The sequence below is a fragment of the Molothrus aeneus genome, chromosome Z (genome assembly GCF_037042795.1).
Source record: "Molothrus aeneus isolate 106 chromosome Z, BPBGC_Maene_1.0, whole genome shotgun sequence".
Lineage (NCBI taxonomy): Eukaryota > Metazoa > Chordata > Aves > Passeriformes > Icteridae > Molothrus > Molothrus aeneus.
This window is the reverse complement of record NC_089680.1, coordinates 71,555,039-71,569,962: the sequence shown is the minus strand read 5'-3', so window position 1 is coordinate 71,569,962 and position 14,924 is coordinate 71,555,039. Positions and strand designations below refer to the sequence as shown.

General features: G+C 38.1%; 1 protein-coding gene across 2 annotated transcripts in view; it reads left to right on the top strand.

The window, feature by feature from the left end:
* The window catches only part of SLC12A2 (solute carrier family 12 member 2), a 52,513-nt gene extending 41,458 nt beyond the window's left edge, over positions 1-11,055 (top strand). The window contains exons 19-27 of one of the 2 annotated variants that reach the window (XM_066569154.1): positions 1,449-1,528; positions 2,849-2,986; positions 3,684-3,731; positions 5,233-5,355; positions 5,516-5,627; positions 6,118-6,204; positions 7,967-8,102; positions 8,795-8,862; positions 9,622-11,055. In XM_066569154.1, the coding sequence (XP_066425251.1) occupies positions 1,449-1,528; positions 2,849-2,986; positions 3,684-3,731; positions 5,233-5,355; positions 5,516-5,627; positions 6,118-6,204; positions 7,967-8,102; positions 8,795-8,862; positions 9,622-9,757 (928 nt within the window). In that variant the 3' untranslated portion in view covers positions 9,758-11,055. The remainder of the gene's footprint in view (positions 1-1,448; positions 1,529-2,848; positions 2,987-3,683; positions 3,732-5,232; positions 5,356-5,515; positions 5,628-6,117; positions 6,205-7,966; positions 8,103-8,794; positions 8,863-9,621) is intronic. The other variant, XM_066569155.1, reaches the window with a different exon arrangement.
* Positions 11,056-14,924: the final 3,869 nt, after the last annotated feature.

Below are 14,924 nucleotides of genomic sequence, written 5' to 3'. Positions count from 1 at the left end.
AAGAGAAGGGAAATCCCAGAGTAAATTGACAGTACTGAAAGGCCAGACCACTTGTGGCTGAAAAATTTAATAAGAGCAACTTGTGCTCCTACCCAAACACTTAAAGGAAAAAAAAATGCTTATTTTACTTACAGAGAGGTTTTTGTGTTCAGCTGAAGTGCTGGTTAACCCACTTCCTTTGTGCTTTATATTTCTCATTTTCTGTGCTTTTAAAAGAGAGAGGGGATGGGGCTTTAAGCTTTACAGGCAGATATTAGGAAAGGACGAAGAAAAGTCATGTCACCTTGGTCTTTAAGAGAAAAGCAAGGGCACCAAATAAGGAAAAATAAGGAAACATGTTGGTTAGTTTTTTTCTTTTTTTTCCTATTTTATTTTGGGATGGCTTTTGCAGGAAGATCTGTCAAGGTCAGCAAGTCATGTGGTTCTCCACAACCCTAAAGAAACCTCAGGAGGTAATAACTGCAGGTCAAATGTATTTCTGGAAAACTAAAAGTTTCTGAAGCACACAAAATAGAAACACATCTAATCTCTGCAAATCTAACACATTAAATAATGAAATTAAATTGTTCACTAATAGACACAACAAATCTCAAATCAACCTCAATTTTTCTTGCACTTATTATAGAATACATTGATACTTCAAGCATTTTTAATCAAGTCTTACTACTTCTAAAGTAAAGTGTTTAATTAGTGAAATCCTGAGAAATTTCTGTGGAAATTATATGGGAGGGAGTTCTCTGATTTATGGTTGTTTGCACTGAACAAGGTATTTATATGCAAAGGACAGTGATTAATGACTAATGCAAACTGTATGATATGGTTAAGTTTGTCTTTTTCTTGTCTTATATTTTGGGGGTGGGGTTGTTAACTAATTTTACTCCACTTTTACTCAGCAATTTATTCAGGGTTTTTGCTCTTTTCTACAGTAATGAAGTTCTGCCTCTTTATTTTTGACTGGAGTGAGTTTCAGCTCTATCAGATGTAATGGGACTAGGCACATTATAGCTGACTTACAGCTAGTTTGATATTAAATTGCATCATCTTAGGTGTTTTCAATATCCAAACGTTTGGAAAGATGTCAGAAATCTTTGATTCTCAGCTCAAAAAGATCTTCTCAAACCTCTTTTTCGATGGATGGAGATAAAAATCGAAATTTCTTGGACGATCTTACTACCTGTGCAGAACTTGAGTGACCTGTTCATGATGATTTTATTTAATCACTGTTTACATAGTGGAGAGAGGGAGTAGAAGGAATAGGCATCCTTTTTAAATACTATTTTTCCTAAAATGATGTTCAGGTAATATTTTGGATTTGAAGCTAAAGCAAATTCATAATTTGAGACTTGCAAAGGCAGTGCTTAATCCCTGGAATTTGTTCAGGCAGGGTGCATTTTTCATTTGGAAAAGAAAAAGCTTTAAACTACTTTGATTTTGTCCCTTTTGTTTAGTGATGCCTTTGATGTTCAGTATGGTGTAGTCGTCATTCGCCTCAAGGAGGGCCTGGACATTTCTCACCTTCAGGCCCAAGGTATGACTTTGTTCCATGTGGTGAATTTGCTGTTCTAATTCCCTCCTGAAACTGCATTCTGAAAATATTAAAGCTGTGTAAAAAAATCCACCAAACATCACTTCTTTGGTACAATAAAATTCAGTGAAATCAGTAAGTCTGAACTGTAAGATAGTAACTCATGATCAGCAGCACAGCTTGGATTTCTGTGTTTCACATTTCTGTATTTGCAAATTTTATACAAATGCTTCCAGAAGAACTGCTGCTTTCCTGAAACTAATTAGTCATGCTGGCAAGTTGGCATCAAATATTTGGGGCCCAAGCCCAGAAGTTGTAAAATCACAACAAATACTGCACTATGCAGGGACGCCATTGAGTTTGGTGGGGGTTGCCAACCCCTACACAGACTAGCCTAGGGACTCTGATTCAAATTTGGAAAGGTTTTCTGTGTAGAAGACTTGGTTGTGCTTTCTGAGTAGTGTTCTTAAGTGGAATGGTGTAATTTTAGTTAAATTCCGAGCCTGTGAGCTTTGGTGCAGCTGCCCTGATTTGATAATGTGTAATTTGTGGCTTGCTCCACGCACTGCTGCTACCTTGAGGAGAAATGACACAAGGAGGAGCATCCCCCTGAAAAAGGAGGATCCTTCATTGGAAAAGATTAATGTTTTAGTATTTTTAATCCCAAAGATCAATGTTTTAGTGTTGGAGAGAGTCAAGGAGGCTGTCACCATGTGCAGGAGGGCAGAGGAGTGTGAGAAATGGCAAGGAGTGTGAACCTGCAGTGTGGAAACAGCGCTGCTGAGAAAACTGGGAATGTAACACCAAGGTGTCAGCAGGATCTTGGTGCCCACTGGGAACTCTGAGTTTGCTTCAGCTCCGACAGCTGCTCCACAGAAGCCAGAACTGGAAAAAATAGGCTTGACAGTGAGACAGACACACTTGGTCTGTGCTGTGCCTGAGGCTCATCTTCCTCTTGGAGTTAAAAGCAAAAACAGAAAACATTTCACCGATTGATTTTTTTTTTTTTTTTAATCATTTTCTAGTTGTAGTTCCAGTGTTACCTAGCTCTGTTTCTGGGTGGTGTGGTTGCAATCAGCAACCACAGCCTGGGAAAGGAACAGAGAATGACAGCTCTGCTCATGGGAGGAGCCTCTTGGTGCCCCGAAGAAGTTCACAGAATATTTTTGTGTTGGTTTTCCCCCCTCCTGCCCTCTTTGCTGTGGTCTAACAGTTGCAACAGCATGTAATTAATTTTGAACTGGCTCAGAACAGGCACATACCTCTGTTGGTACTATTTGTAACAATTCAGTGGTTTCTAATAGGTTTTTTGCTTTCACAAAGATCTGCTGTCATCCCAAGAGAAGTCTCCCTGTGCCAAGGATGTCATAGTAAAAGTGGATTATAGCAAGAAGTCTGAGACAGACACTTCCATAGCTTTTGCTCCATCATCCAGTGAAAGAACTCCCACTCCACGCAAAGGTAACTGCTAGTTAGCAATGAACCTTGAATTCTCACTCCTCCTCTCTCTCATTCCTCCTCAGTTCCTCTCTCTCTTTGCCCAGGGATTATTTAGGGGTTTTTTTTTGTGTGTGTGTGGAATAGAAGAGTTATGCTTTTATAGATGTTGATGTCTAATCTCTTAAGTAGTTTGTGTCGGATCTTACCAGGATGTAGAATAAATATTTGTTTCACGTCCCCTAAATAAACCAGGTGGTAGACAATGACTTAAAATAGATTTTTTTTTTGCTATTGAGTTTGAGAGACAGTCAAAAGTGCTTGGGATTGTGCCCCACATCTTACGAGTGATGAGAAGGCTGCTAAATTTATGGAAGTTTTTTAATCTCAGACTAGAAAATGTGCATATTATGTGCATATTAACAGATACAAATCATTCAAGATACTTTGACATGCCAGTAAACAACTTTACTCTTTTCTTACAAAGCAAAAGCCTTAATAGTTAGATGGGTAGTGGAGGTACATGTAATTTTTTGGAAGTAGAAATGAATCTTAGGATTTGGTAGACTGCATCTGTGTGCTTTTCTCTGTGCAAAAAAAAAACCTGCTTCATTTCACGTCTTTACTTTCTATTTTTTTTTTTAATTTACATTTGTATTGTGTTCATTAATATCACAAAGGAAATTAACCTTTTTATTTTGTATCTTTAAAAACCTTCCAGAGGAGGATGAGGATGGAAAGACTCCAACACAACCACTGTTGAATAAAGGCAGGCATTTTCCATCTTTTTGTGTTAAATCATTCATTCACACTGTTGATTTTAGTTTTCCTTTTGTAATTCTTTCTACACCTAAGTCCCAGAGAGGAAAATACCAACCATGCAATGTTTATTTGTTTCTTCATGTCTGCTTCAGAATGTGCTTCATCCTTAGGGATTAGGCTGTGAAAAAAAAAAAAAAGGCAACATTGTGGAAATTCCCAGAAGAAGTTGCTACTGAGAAAGGACTGTGCATAAGTGTAGGAATTAAAAAAAAAAAAAAAAAAAAAAAAAACAAAACAGAAATTAAGAAGCTCTTTTGGTAAAGTAACATTTGAAATGTATTCATGACCTTTCTGCTCTCTCAGTTCTGTGTCTCAGGTGTCTGTCTGGGGCCTTGCTTGGTTCAGGAAACAGCATCTGATGGTGCAGTGGAGGTGCCCTCAGTTTATTCAGTGTTCCTTCCATAGTCATGGTGGTTGCTCTCTTATTTGCAAATAGTTCAATACCCTCAAAACTCAGGCTTCGCACAGCTACCCAGTGAGGTGAACATGTTGAAATGATGCAAAGTAGTCTTCCAAATCAGCATTTTGAGAAATTTGCTGAGCAGTTTTCACTAACTTGTTCTGAGTTAATCAGGTATTTTTGCCTTAACTGCAATTAATCTGAACTGTTTTGACGTTGTCTTCGTAATTTCAGCAGCTAGGGGCTTTTGTGTTTTAATAATGGAGAGTGAGATTGTATCTTGAAGCACAAGATGGCAGTTTGGAAGAAGTCCCAGTATGCAATAAAGTAGTATATTAATGTAAATCAGTCACAGATGTGCTCTAAATTAAAAAAATTCCTAATAAAATAAGGACAGAGACAAATGTCATACTCCTGGCTCTTGCTCAGACTGAGGTTTTAATTACGAGAAAGAGGTCAGGGATTTTTTCCTGCAGTTCAAAAATGGGGTCTGTATTATTCTAATTGAAAATGGTATTATTGTCTTTTCTCAGTAAATGAAATTACTTTGTTATGCAAAACAGTGCTTATTGCAAAAGGGCCCAATATGCATAAATAGCTTTTAATTTTACCACATGCTTAAAGAAATCTGGATTTAAGGAGAGAATTACTTAGGACAAGACATTTACTTAGAAAATCAGTTGCCTACATATTTTTAGGGAAGTTCTGTCATTTGCAAGAGGTAGAGTGTGTGGCCTAAAGCTCTGGAGCAGAGTTCATTAAATTGTCCAGGCAAAAGTCTGCATAGAGACCTCACACATCCTTTATTTCTCAGATGCCTGCTAAAAGACTTCAGCTGCTGAAATTATGAGTCTCTAGACACCCTAAGTACAGCCAGTTCAGCTTATAGCCATTCAGTCAAAATTTGGGGTTGGGTTGGGGGGTGTAAAGGAAAATTTTAATTTAAAAGTAGGCATATCACAAAATGTTAAGAGTTGCATTTGATGATTTTCAAAGCGGTTAAGCAAAGCACTCCAAAACCAAAATTTCACCATATGTTTTTTTCCAGATTCAAAGAGCTCCTCCTCTCCTTTAAATGTGACTGACCAAAGACTTCTTGATGCCAGTTCTCAGTTCCAGAAGAAACAAGGCAAGAGCAATATTGATGTCTGGTGGCTCTTTGATGATGGAGGTAATGTGTTTCATAATTTAAAACCTTTAAATGCTGACAAAAAAATATTGGAGTAATTCTGGATTGTTAATAGATATCTGTCAATCAGTTCATATAAAATCTGTGCTGTGTAACAAAGTACAATTTTCTAAATTTGTCTGAAATTCTGTTCAAAACACAGGCTTGACACTGTTGATTCCTTACCTTATCACAACCAAGAAGAAGTGGAAGGACTGCAAGATCAGGGTGTTCATTGGTGGAAAAATAAACAGGATTGATCATGACAGAAGAGCGTGAGTTTGCCTTAAAAATTCCATTTCAAATGCTAATGCAGCATGTTACACATTGGATTGCTTCTCTTCCTGCTTGCCTTATTCAGTTGTTCTTTGCTGGAGGTGTGATCATATTCTGTTGCCTTTCTGAAAAAAAAAAAAAAAAAAGTTTTTGTTTCCCCCCCCCAGGTTGGTTTTGGATGAGTTACCTCAAACTAACTTTTCTGCAATATTGTCTGACACTATTTCCAAATATTTTCTGATATTATCTTCAAGAGAGAGCTCCTCTCTTATTTTAAAGCCATAAAACTGTGTTTTGTTTTGTTTTTTTTCCCAAAGCATGTTGCTGATTTACGGTCATATGCCAAGTCAGTTTGATTTTTGTCCTTGTTACATTTAAGATGCCTTTTTTTTTCCTTGCTTCTTAAACCAGTGGTTTTTATTAGCAAACAACTCTGTTCAAAATAATTGAAATTATGACCATGTATAAAAGCTTGTTTTTCTGATGCAGGATGGCCACTTTGCTCAGCAAATTTCGGATAGACTTCTCAGATATTATGGTCCTTGGGGATATAAATACTAAGCCAAAGAAAGAAAAGTAAGTCTCAAAACACATCTTGTTTGTTCATTGAATTTGTGATTTCTTTAATTTGGAACGCTTCATTCTTTCCTACGTATGTTATAGTACAGAAGATCCTGTGTTACTCAGTGTTTCACAAAAACGTGGGAAATCAATTAACAGTAACTCCTACGTCCAAGAATATAGAAATCTTTATTTTTTAAATCTCTGGCCCTTAGATTGTAATAACAATTTGAGAAAAATGAAGTTAAAAAAAAAAAAAAACAAACCAAAAAAAACCAAACCTGAATTGTCTGCAGCAGTCTTCCTTAAGAAGAGAGATGTTCACCAAAACTTTAATGATCTGAATCTCATAATGTCCTAGTTTAGGTAACAAAGCTCGGTCTTGAAATAGCCTGATTTGGGTTTTTCTTTTTTTTTTTTCCTTCTCCTTTTTTAACTTGCTTGGACTTTCAGTGTACACAGGAATGATCATACATATGATATTTCTTACTTTCAAGTTCAAAAAAGCATTAATTGTAGATGGCTTTCAGCACAAATTTAGAACAGAATGTGTATGATCTAAACATACCCTCCTCTGCCATTATCCTCCTTTGCCTTCAGGCGTTCTTGAGTCTGCTGAAGTTGTAAAAATATCTTTTATTTGGGCATGCATTTATCTGAAAGACTTGATACACCATGGAAATTGGAAAGTGTTATTTCAGAACTTGGCTAAATGCTAAAGTTAATGTGAGTTCTTTTGTACCCTTTTTAGTAGCTTTTTCTTAAGTGTATAGAATACATTGAGCAACTAAAACAAAGGAAAACAAAGTATTTCTGGCACTCTGGTGCTTTTGGATATGCAGTGTCCAGGAGCCTGCTGCTGTGAAAGGTGTAAACTCTGATGGAGGAGCAACCATTTTATGCATCACATAGAATCATGATGATCCTAGAATCATGTGGAATTATTTTTGTTTATTAGAAGTGATCCACGGATTACTTCTGAGAGCATTTTTCTTTCTGTCTCTGTGGATATATCCTCACAACATATCCAAAATATTCCTGAATGTCATTTAGGTATTAACGACAGCTGAGAACCAAGTGGAGGAAGATTGATTTTCAACAGGTGCTGTGCTGTATAATAGTGCTGTTATTAGATCTGCTTTTTGCTCAGCCAAAGAATAGCAGATCACATTTGTTTTCTTTCTTTGGATTAAGGTGAAAGTCATTGTACAGTAAAGACCACCAAGGTCTTTAAACATATTCTTGCTCTAAAGTCCTGATAAATCCAAAGTATTCCTGTTCTTAGAAGTGCAGCAGGAAGATTAAGTTAGATATCTATGGTTTTTTTCATTTGAATGTGGCTCTTGGACTGTACTGGAAAGAGATAAAAGAAACAAAGTAAAAAGATCAAAGCCAGAATCCAAACAGCAATGGCATGAGACCTGATAGCTGATTTTTACTGGAACATGTAAATTCCTCCTCCTTCAAAGTTAGTTCTGAAGAATGTGCTCCTCCTAGATACTGTCCCTTTTTTAAGGATGGTACTTGAGCTTTTAAAATTAGAGGTAAATTTCTGAACTGTGTAAAGCTTTAATTGTGTGGTGAATTGTTTGCTGAATCACAACATCTCTGCATGCACAAAGCTGATTTGATGCTCTAACTGCAACAGGCAGGGGGAAAAAAAAACCGTCAGATCATCTTTACATTGTAATAAAACTTTAATTTCTGACACTTTGAAAATAATTTTTCATGTAAAAACTCCTATCTGCTCTAATTTTTGTTCATTTAATCCTTCCAGTATTGCAGCTTTTGAGGAAATGATAGAGCCCTTCCGACTTCATGAGGATGATAAAGAACAAGAAGTTGCAGATAAAATGAAGGAGGATGAACCATGGAGGATAACAGATAATGAGCTTGAGCTTTACAAAACAAAGGTTCTGGCTTTTTTTAGCAACTAAAACTTCCTTCTCCTACTTCATTTGTGGTTGTGGTAACGATGAGTTAATTCCTGTTATTCTCTTTCTTCCATAGTAGTTTTTTATGAATAGCAGATAAAAAGCAGCATCTAAAACCATTTACATGGCTCTAAAGGCAAAAGGCAAAAAGGTTCTGAATTTGAGTACGAGCAGGGGCCAGACTGCTTTCCTGCAGTATTTCAGCAGTTAGTTTAGAATAATTTCATCTATAGCCAGCTTGTTTGTATTTTTTTTTAATCAAGCTAATAATTATTATTTTTAAAAAAACACCACTAAAACCAAGCAACACTTTGTGGTGCAGAGGAGCAGTTGAAGGTTTGACACCTTTCCCAAGCTATTGTGCAGCACAGAGGCACAAAAGTATTTCTTTTTCAGGTGTTCCTTTGCATGAGAAGATAAATGGCACCCAGTAACAGTGTAGCACTTGGCTTACTTGCACATCTGAGCTTCCTGCTTGCTTTTTTCCCAACCTTACAACCACAGGTTATTTGATAATGAGGAGTTTCCACACTGAGATGGAATTACCTTCTTTTTATTAATTACTCATTCCAGTTGGTCATACTGATTTTCTTCTTTTCTTTATTTTTTCTAAAGGATTTTTTGTAGTTTTTAAACAAAAGCTCTTCTGACAAGTTTAATTTTATTTACAGACTTACCGACAGATTAGGTTAAACGAGTTGCTGAAAGAACATTCAAGTACAGCCAACATAATTGTCATGTAAGTAAATTATTTTAACTTGTGATGCTATCTGAATTGGTACGGAGCTGTAATTCACAATATAAATGGAAATATAGATCAGGAACAGGTCTTTGCCTTGGCATAGTCAAGATTTCAGTCCTGACTGTATTCATTTATTTATTAGAAGTATGGAGCCACCATTCTGCTGAAGACAAAAATGCCCTTTTTATTGTTGTGCTTTTGATTATGCTGCTTTAGTTGATCACCTCCACATTTGTGGTGCAGCTCAGGATTCTCAAATTCTTTCTGCTCCTGTGTGCAGTTACTCCCCTCTTTCTCAAGTCCTTCCTTTGATTTCCTTTTCTAGAGGGGTCTCTCTGTATAAAATTAAGTCATTATCTGGCTCACAGATTTTTGGAGGATTACTTTTGGTGTGAGCAAGCAAGAGGCAGATTTTTTTGTGGGTTGTAGATTTCTTGCTGCTGTATTTTAAAATGCTCAGGATAAGTAAAATGTCCTCAGCTTAGGAGGATTCTGCATGAAGCTGCCGGAGTATGAAATGGTGTTAACGGGCCAGAACTGAGGGGGAAATAGGATGTAAATGCCTGTGATGTTTCAGATACAAACTTCCAACCTCATTAATCCTGAGGAGGGTAAAAAATAAAATTAAAAAAATATCAGGAAATTTGACTTAACATTTAGATCTTTCCAGATTCATCTGTCATATTTAGTATGATCTGACGTGTGGCTGGCCGGGTGTTTCTGCTCAGTGAAACTTGTTTCCCCTGTGGCTTGCAGGAGCTTGCCCGTGGCACGGAAAGGGGCAGTTTCCAGTGCACTGTACATGGCCTGGCTGGAGGTTCTCTCTAAAGACCTGCCACCCATCCTCCTGGTTCGTGGGAATCACCAGAGTGTCCTCACCTTCTACTCCTAAGAGTGCTGCCCGTGGCCCAGCTGTGATGGGATGGTACTGCAGTGCCCAGGGGAGAGTGGCTGCCGTGGTCTACAGCTCATTAACATCACCGAGGCAAAAAGTGACTCTTCTTTCACTGTTTCACTGACTTGAAAGCACACAAGGAAAGTCACTGTATTTCTAAAAGTTGTGACATCTTCAGTTTTATTCTATATTTTCTGTAATTTTAATCTTGCTTAATGGGGGAGGATTCCTTGTTAGACTGAAGAACAAGACGAGCTTTTTGTTTGCTATTTGAATAGCAGCAATAAAATGTTGTATTTTTGATCAATGAAAGGATTATAGATTTATAAAAGCCTTTTAGCCTTGAGGTGCCTTCTGAAATTAACCAAATCTCACCCATACATCCTATTTTGTAAATTTATATAGAATGTCAAAATCTGCCTTCAACTAAGAGTTTCGATCAGACTTCCTTTAGTTTTTAGTCTATTCCATATTACAATAAAAATGAATGCTGCTTTTCAGTCTTCCATTGAGCTATTAGTTCTTAGTACTGTATGTTTTCTATCATCAGAAAGTTTTTTGGTTTTCTGTTTTTTGGTTTTTTGTTTTTTGTTTTTTTTTTTTTTTAATTATTATATCTGTTAGATTTAAAGGTGAGAATTGGGGCAGGTCAGTTGAACTAAAGCGAATCCCTGATGTTAGTGCCACTAAGTTTTGTAACAGTTAAAATAAAACTAATTCTGCTTGTAGAGAGGGTCCTTTTTTCTCAGATTTGTACTCCTTTGGCAGTAGTCTGAGACAGCTGATTTTATCTACCTTGGCAGAGGGCAGTATCCTCCTAGTCCTAGCTCAGCTGTGAAATCAAGCTCATCTTGCTGGCTGAGGCTTCCCATCTTAATACAAATTGGAAGAAAATAAAAAGACCTGTCCTAGTTCTTGGCCTCTTACGTTTTAGTGTCACTTTCAAACTCATTTTTGAAACAAAACTCGACTTAAGGCTTGAATGGGGATAATATAAGCAATGTGATGCTATCTAACAGAAAACAGTAAACACTATGTGGAATTGTGCTATCCAGTATGAAATGTAAAAGCTGCAGTTCTCTCGCATTTTTCAACAAATGGTTAAACGGACCACTAAGTTCTTGGGGGAGATGTTTTTAGGTCAATTCATTCAGTTGTCAGAAAATGAATTTAGTCTTATTAAATAATACTCAGGTTTTATCGTCTAGCAATTTCGATCTATTCCATACATCCTACTTTTTACATTTTCTATGTTCAATAAAGAAACTGCCAGTCTTGTGTGCCCTTTCATTGTATATTTTGGAAACTTCATAATTTAGTCTACTGCAAACACCTGCAAAAGAAATTTCACTTGAGCCTTTGTATAAAGGTTGGTAATGTGAACTGTTTTTTAAATTCCTAATATTTTTTTGGATAGAAAGGATTGCCTAAAAACATTTCACAAGCTTTTGATACTAGCATTGGACATGCTACTGGATCAGTTTACCAGTGGGTGAGTGACTTTCATTTAAGGATGCACAGAAAAGGTTTTCTGGTTGGTTTGGAGGGTTTTTTTTGCCTTTTTTTTTTTTTTTTTTGTTCATTTGTTTGGTTTGAGTTAGTTTTTTGTTTTTTGGTTTGTTTTTGGTTTTTTTGGCTAAATACAGGATCAAATTGAAATGTAACTGTTCCTTTTGAAGGACAAAGTATAATCATTGTGTGGCAAGGTAGAGCTTCAACTTCTTGTGATTAAAGATAAAAATACACTGTACAGTGTACACTGTTGTCAGGCTCTTGGTAAACTGCTAAAAATCCTTCTTCTTTTCTCTCTTTTTTTTTTTTTTTAAATATTTTTGCCGTTTCTGTCCATTGGATTCGAGACTATGGAATCATTTCACTTTTTCAAAACTTCTAAAGAAAAACAAACATGCATGTCTTGCTGCTAAGTGTGAGATAACTGATGCCAGCATGAACCCAGCTTGTTGTGATAAAACATTGTAAGACAAGACAGACAGCGTGGGGTCAGAGTGATGCTTCCTTCCAGGTGAGGGGATGTGGATCAAACTTACCAACATAAAATGTCACAGGTTTTACAGTGTTTTGTAGGGGATAAGGTGGTCACATTGTGCATATGGAATCATTGCCACGTTTCTCCTTGTTTTGTGGGTAACATTCTTTTGAGCAGGTGGACAGTGTGGCATGGACTTAGTGCTGCTATCTTAAAAAAAAAATACAAAAACAAAACGTGCACAGGTACACTTATTTAAAAAAAGGTTTATTTGCCCATTCAGGAAACCATTGCTTGTGATCTGTAAACACAACACAGAAACCAAATGAAGTGTGTGTCTACATGCATATATGTGTATAAAAATATATAAAGTATATCTAAATATGCATAATGGGGATAGTTAAGGTCATGTCTGTGAAATACCATAGGATGCTTTTTCACATGCACTCTCAGGAGTCCACTAATGCTAGGGATGAGGGCAAGTTCCAAGATTATTTGCTCACCTTAAGTTGAACAGTTAATGGTAATTGTCTGCAACAGATGTCAGTTCGTGGCAGTCACTCCAACTCCTGCTTTGATTTCGAAGCCAAATTTACTTAGGTTCCAATCATCATTAATTAAGTGGAAAATTAAATCACTTACACATGGCAATTCATACCTTCTTATAGATTAGGTTCCTTCGTATGGGTTTAGAAAGACAATAATAGCTGGTGAAAATCAATTATTTATTTGTTCACTTGTGTTTAGGTTTCCTTTTACATACATTCTTTTTGTATGCTTTTTTTCTGACATTGCATATTTAAAAAAAAAAAAACCTAAAAATAATTTAAAAGATTTGAGCGTTAGTGGGTCGTGGCCCACTTGGTTTGAGGATGTAAGATTTGACACTGTACTGTAACTGTCCCACACAAATGCTTTTCTAATGTTTTAACGTAATTATTGCAGTTAATACTTTGTACCAGGGGGATGTCACTGCAATAAAAGAAGTGAATTCAATACAACTGTCTTGTCTAACAAAGCTTTTTTTTTTTCCTTCTTTTCTTTTTTTTTTTTTTTTTTTAATGGGATGGGAATAATGTTCATAATTCGACAGGTTGATGCTGAATTTGGTTCCTGACATGAATATTCTTCTTGCTTCCATCTAAAAATTACCTTTGTAGTGGAATTTGCACAGGACCAGTGGAGCTTAAAGCAGCTCATGTGACCAAAGGTCATTAGATCAAAACCATGCTGTTTTTTGGGCAGGAATGTTTGCCTCTCATAGGTCTAGAAGAAAACAAGAAACTAACCATGTAAAATTGTAAAATCTTGTAAAATTTGCCATGGCTTGGCAGACAGCACAGACCCATCCTCAGCCCCTGGTGTGTCTCAGCTGCGTTGGTGGTACCTGAAAATCTGCTCCAATTCACTTTGCCCCTGAATACACACAAGGACTCTCCTTAACTCCTCTTTCTCCCATTAAAATAAAAGTCCACTGGGACATGGAGTGTGTTGGGAAAAGAGCTTCTCAGGCTGTTGCAAAGTTGCTTTGTAAGCAAGACATGTTTGTCCCTAACTTCAGTACACGCCACTAAGTACTGAAAATTAGAAGTTTAAAAGCATAAAGAAGGGGCGAGTTCTGTTGTTGAAATCCCACAGAACACTGAAAAACTTGATAATCTCACCAGTTTTGGTGTTTGATCTCTGCTACAGTCAGAGCTGTTCTGCATATCCATTGTCAGTCGTGTTTAAACCTCAGGAGTGAGGTTTGGGGGCCACTGGGAAGGGAAAGCTTGTTAAAAACGCCCTGCCAGCTCCCATGGCATTGGCTCCACCCTGGTTTATTCTGTGAGGAGGCTGAGAAGGTTTGTAGCAGCTTTTTCTACACCCTCCTGTTTGCTTGGAGCAGTGTGAAGAAGTGGATCTGAATGATGGCATTGCCTTGTGCTGAATCCATACCTTAGTGACCTCAAGCATGCGTTGGAAGGTAAAAAATGAGGATTTGATCAAGGTCAACCCCATCAGTTTGCAGAAGAGTCAAGGCTCACACTGCAGAGATTGAGTGCTGTGATTTTGGTTTAAAACACGGAAGCAGCACACCCCTCCCTCTGGTGCTTGTTCTTCACCAGCCTCATTAAAATTCTCACACAGCCCCTCTGAATCCCAAGGCCTGGTTTGTGTTCAGCCTCAGGCCAGTGCAGCCCCGCAGGCAGCGAGAGGAGCGCCTCAAATCTTCCTGCTGTTCTGCCTTTGGGCGCTGCAGAGCAGCTTTCCAGAGTTAACTCTGACTTAAGCTCGATGGAGAGGCTGCTCCCTGTGGTTTTAGGACAGGAGAGCTGATCCAAACCTTTCAGGGTTAACATGGAAGGAGAAAATGGTGAAGCAGCGGCAGGGAAGATGTTTCATTCTCCAAACAGCCCCAGAGAAGATGGAAGATGTTTTCCTTGAAGTACAGGAGATTTCCTACACCCAGAGGAGCATCTGGCGCTGACAGACTGTGCTCCATCCTTGGGGCTGCTCTGGACTCGCTGACAGCTGCACCAGCAGAAGTCACCAAGGGAGCCTGTGCTGGCTCTTACACCCCTGTCCTTACTGATCTGAGAGCAATTCCTTTGTCTCTCCTGTGATCTGCCTGCTGTCTCTCCAGAAAACATTGGCTTTCCATCCCCAGGAGCCCTCTCTGACCCTGCCTGCACAGCCAGCTTTAACTGCACCTCACAACACAACAGGGGAAAGGGAATCCCTCAGGATTTAAACTGTCAGGCCGTGCTAAATTAAACTTTTCAACACATCTTCCCCTAAAGAGCTCTCAGTAGTGACCCAATCTACAGAGAGAAAACGGCGAAGGCCTGCAGGGAAATGTCAGCCTGCTCTGCCTTGGTGATAGTGGTGTAAAAACAAAAGTAAAGCAGCCTGTCCCGTGCCCTCACAGCCCTCTCATCCCTGCTGACAGCAATTAAAGGCAGTAGCCCCTGGCTCTGAGAGATTTTCCTCACAATCCTGTTCCCTGGGATCTGGGGAAAACTGACCCTGCTGAGCTGCAGCCAAAGAAAATTCCAGTGTGAGGTTCCGTGTCCATGTGGGTCCCCTGGCAACCCCTCAGATCCATGCACAGTGATAAGAAAACTCCTGCTATCAGAACATCGTTTTTAGTGAGGGAAATCCTATTCCTGTACAGTTTCCAGGAGTTCCAGCTAA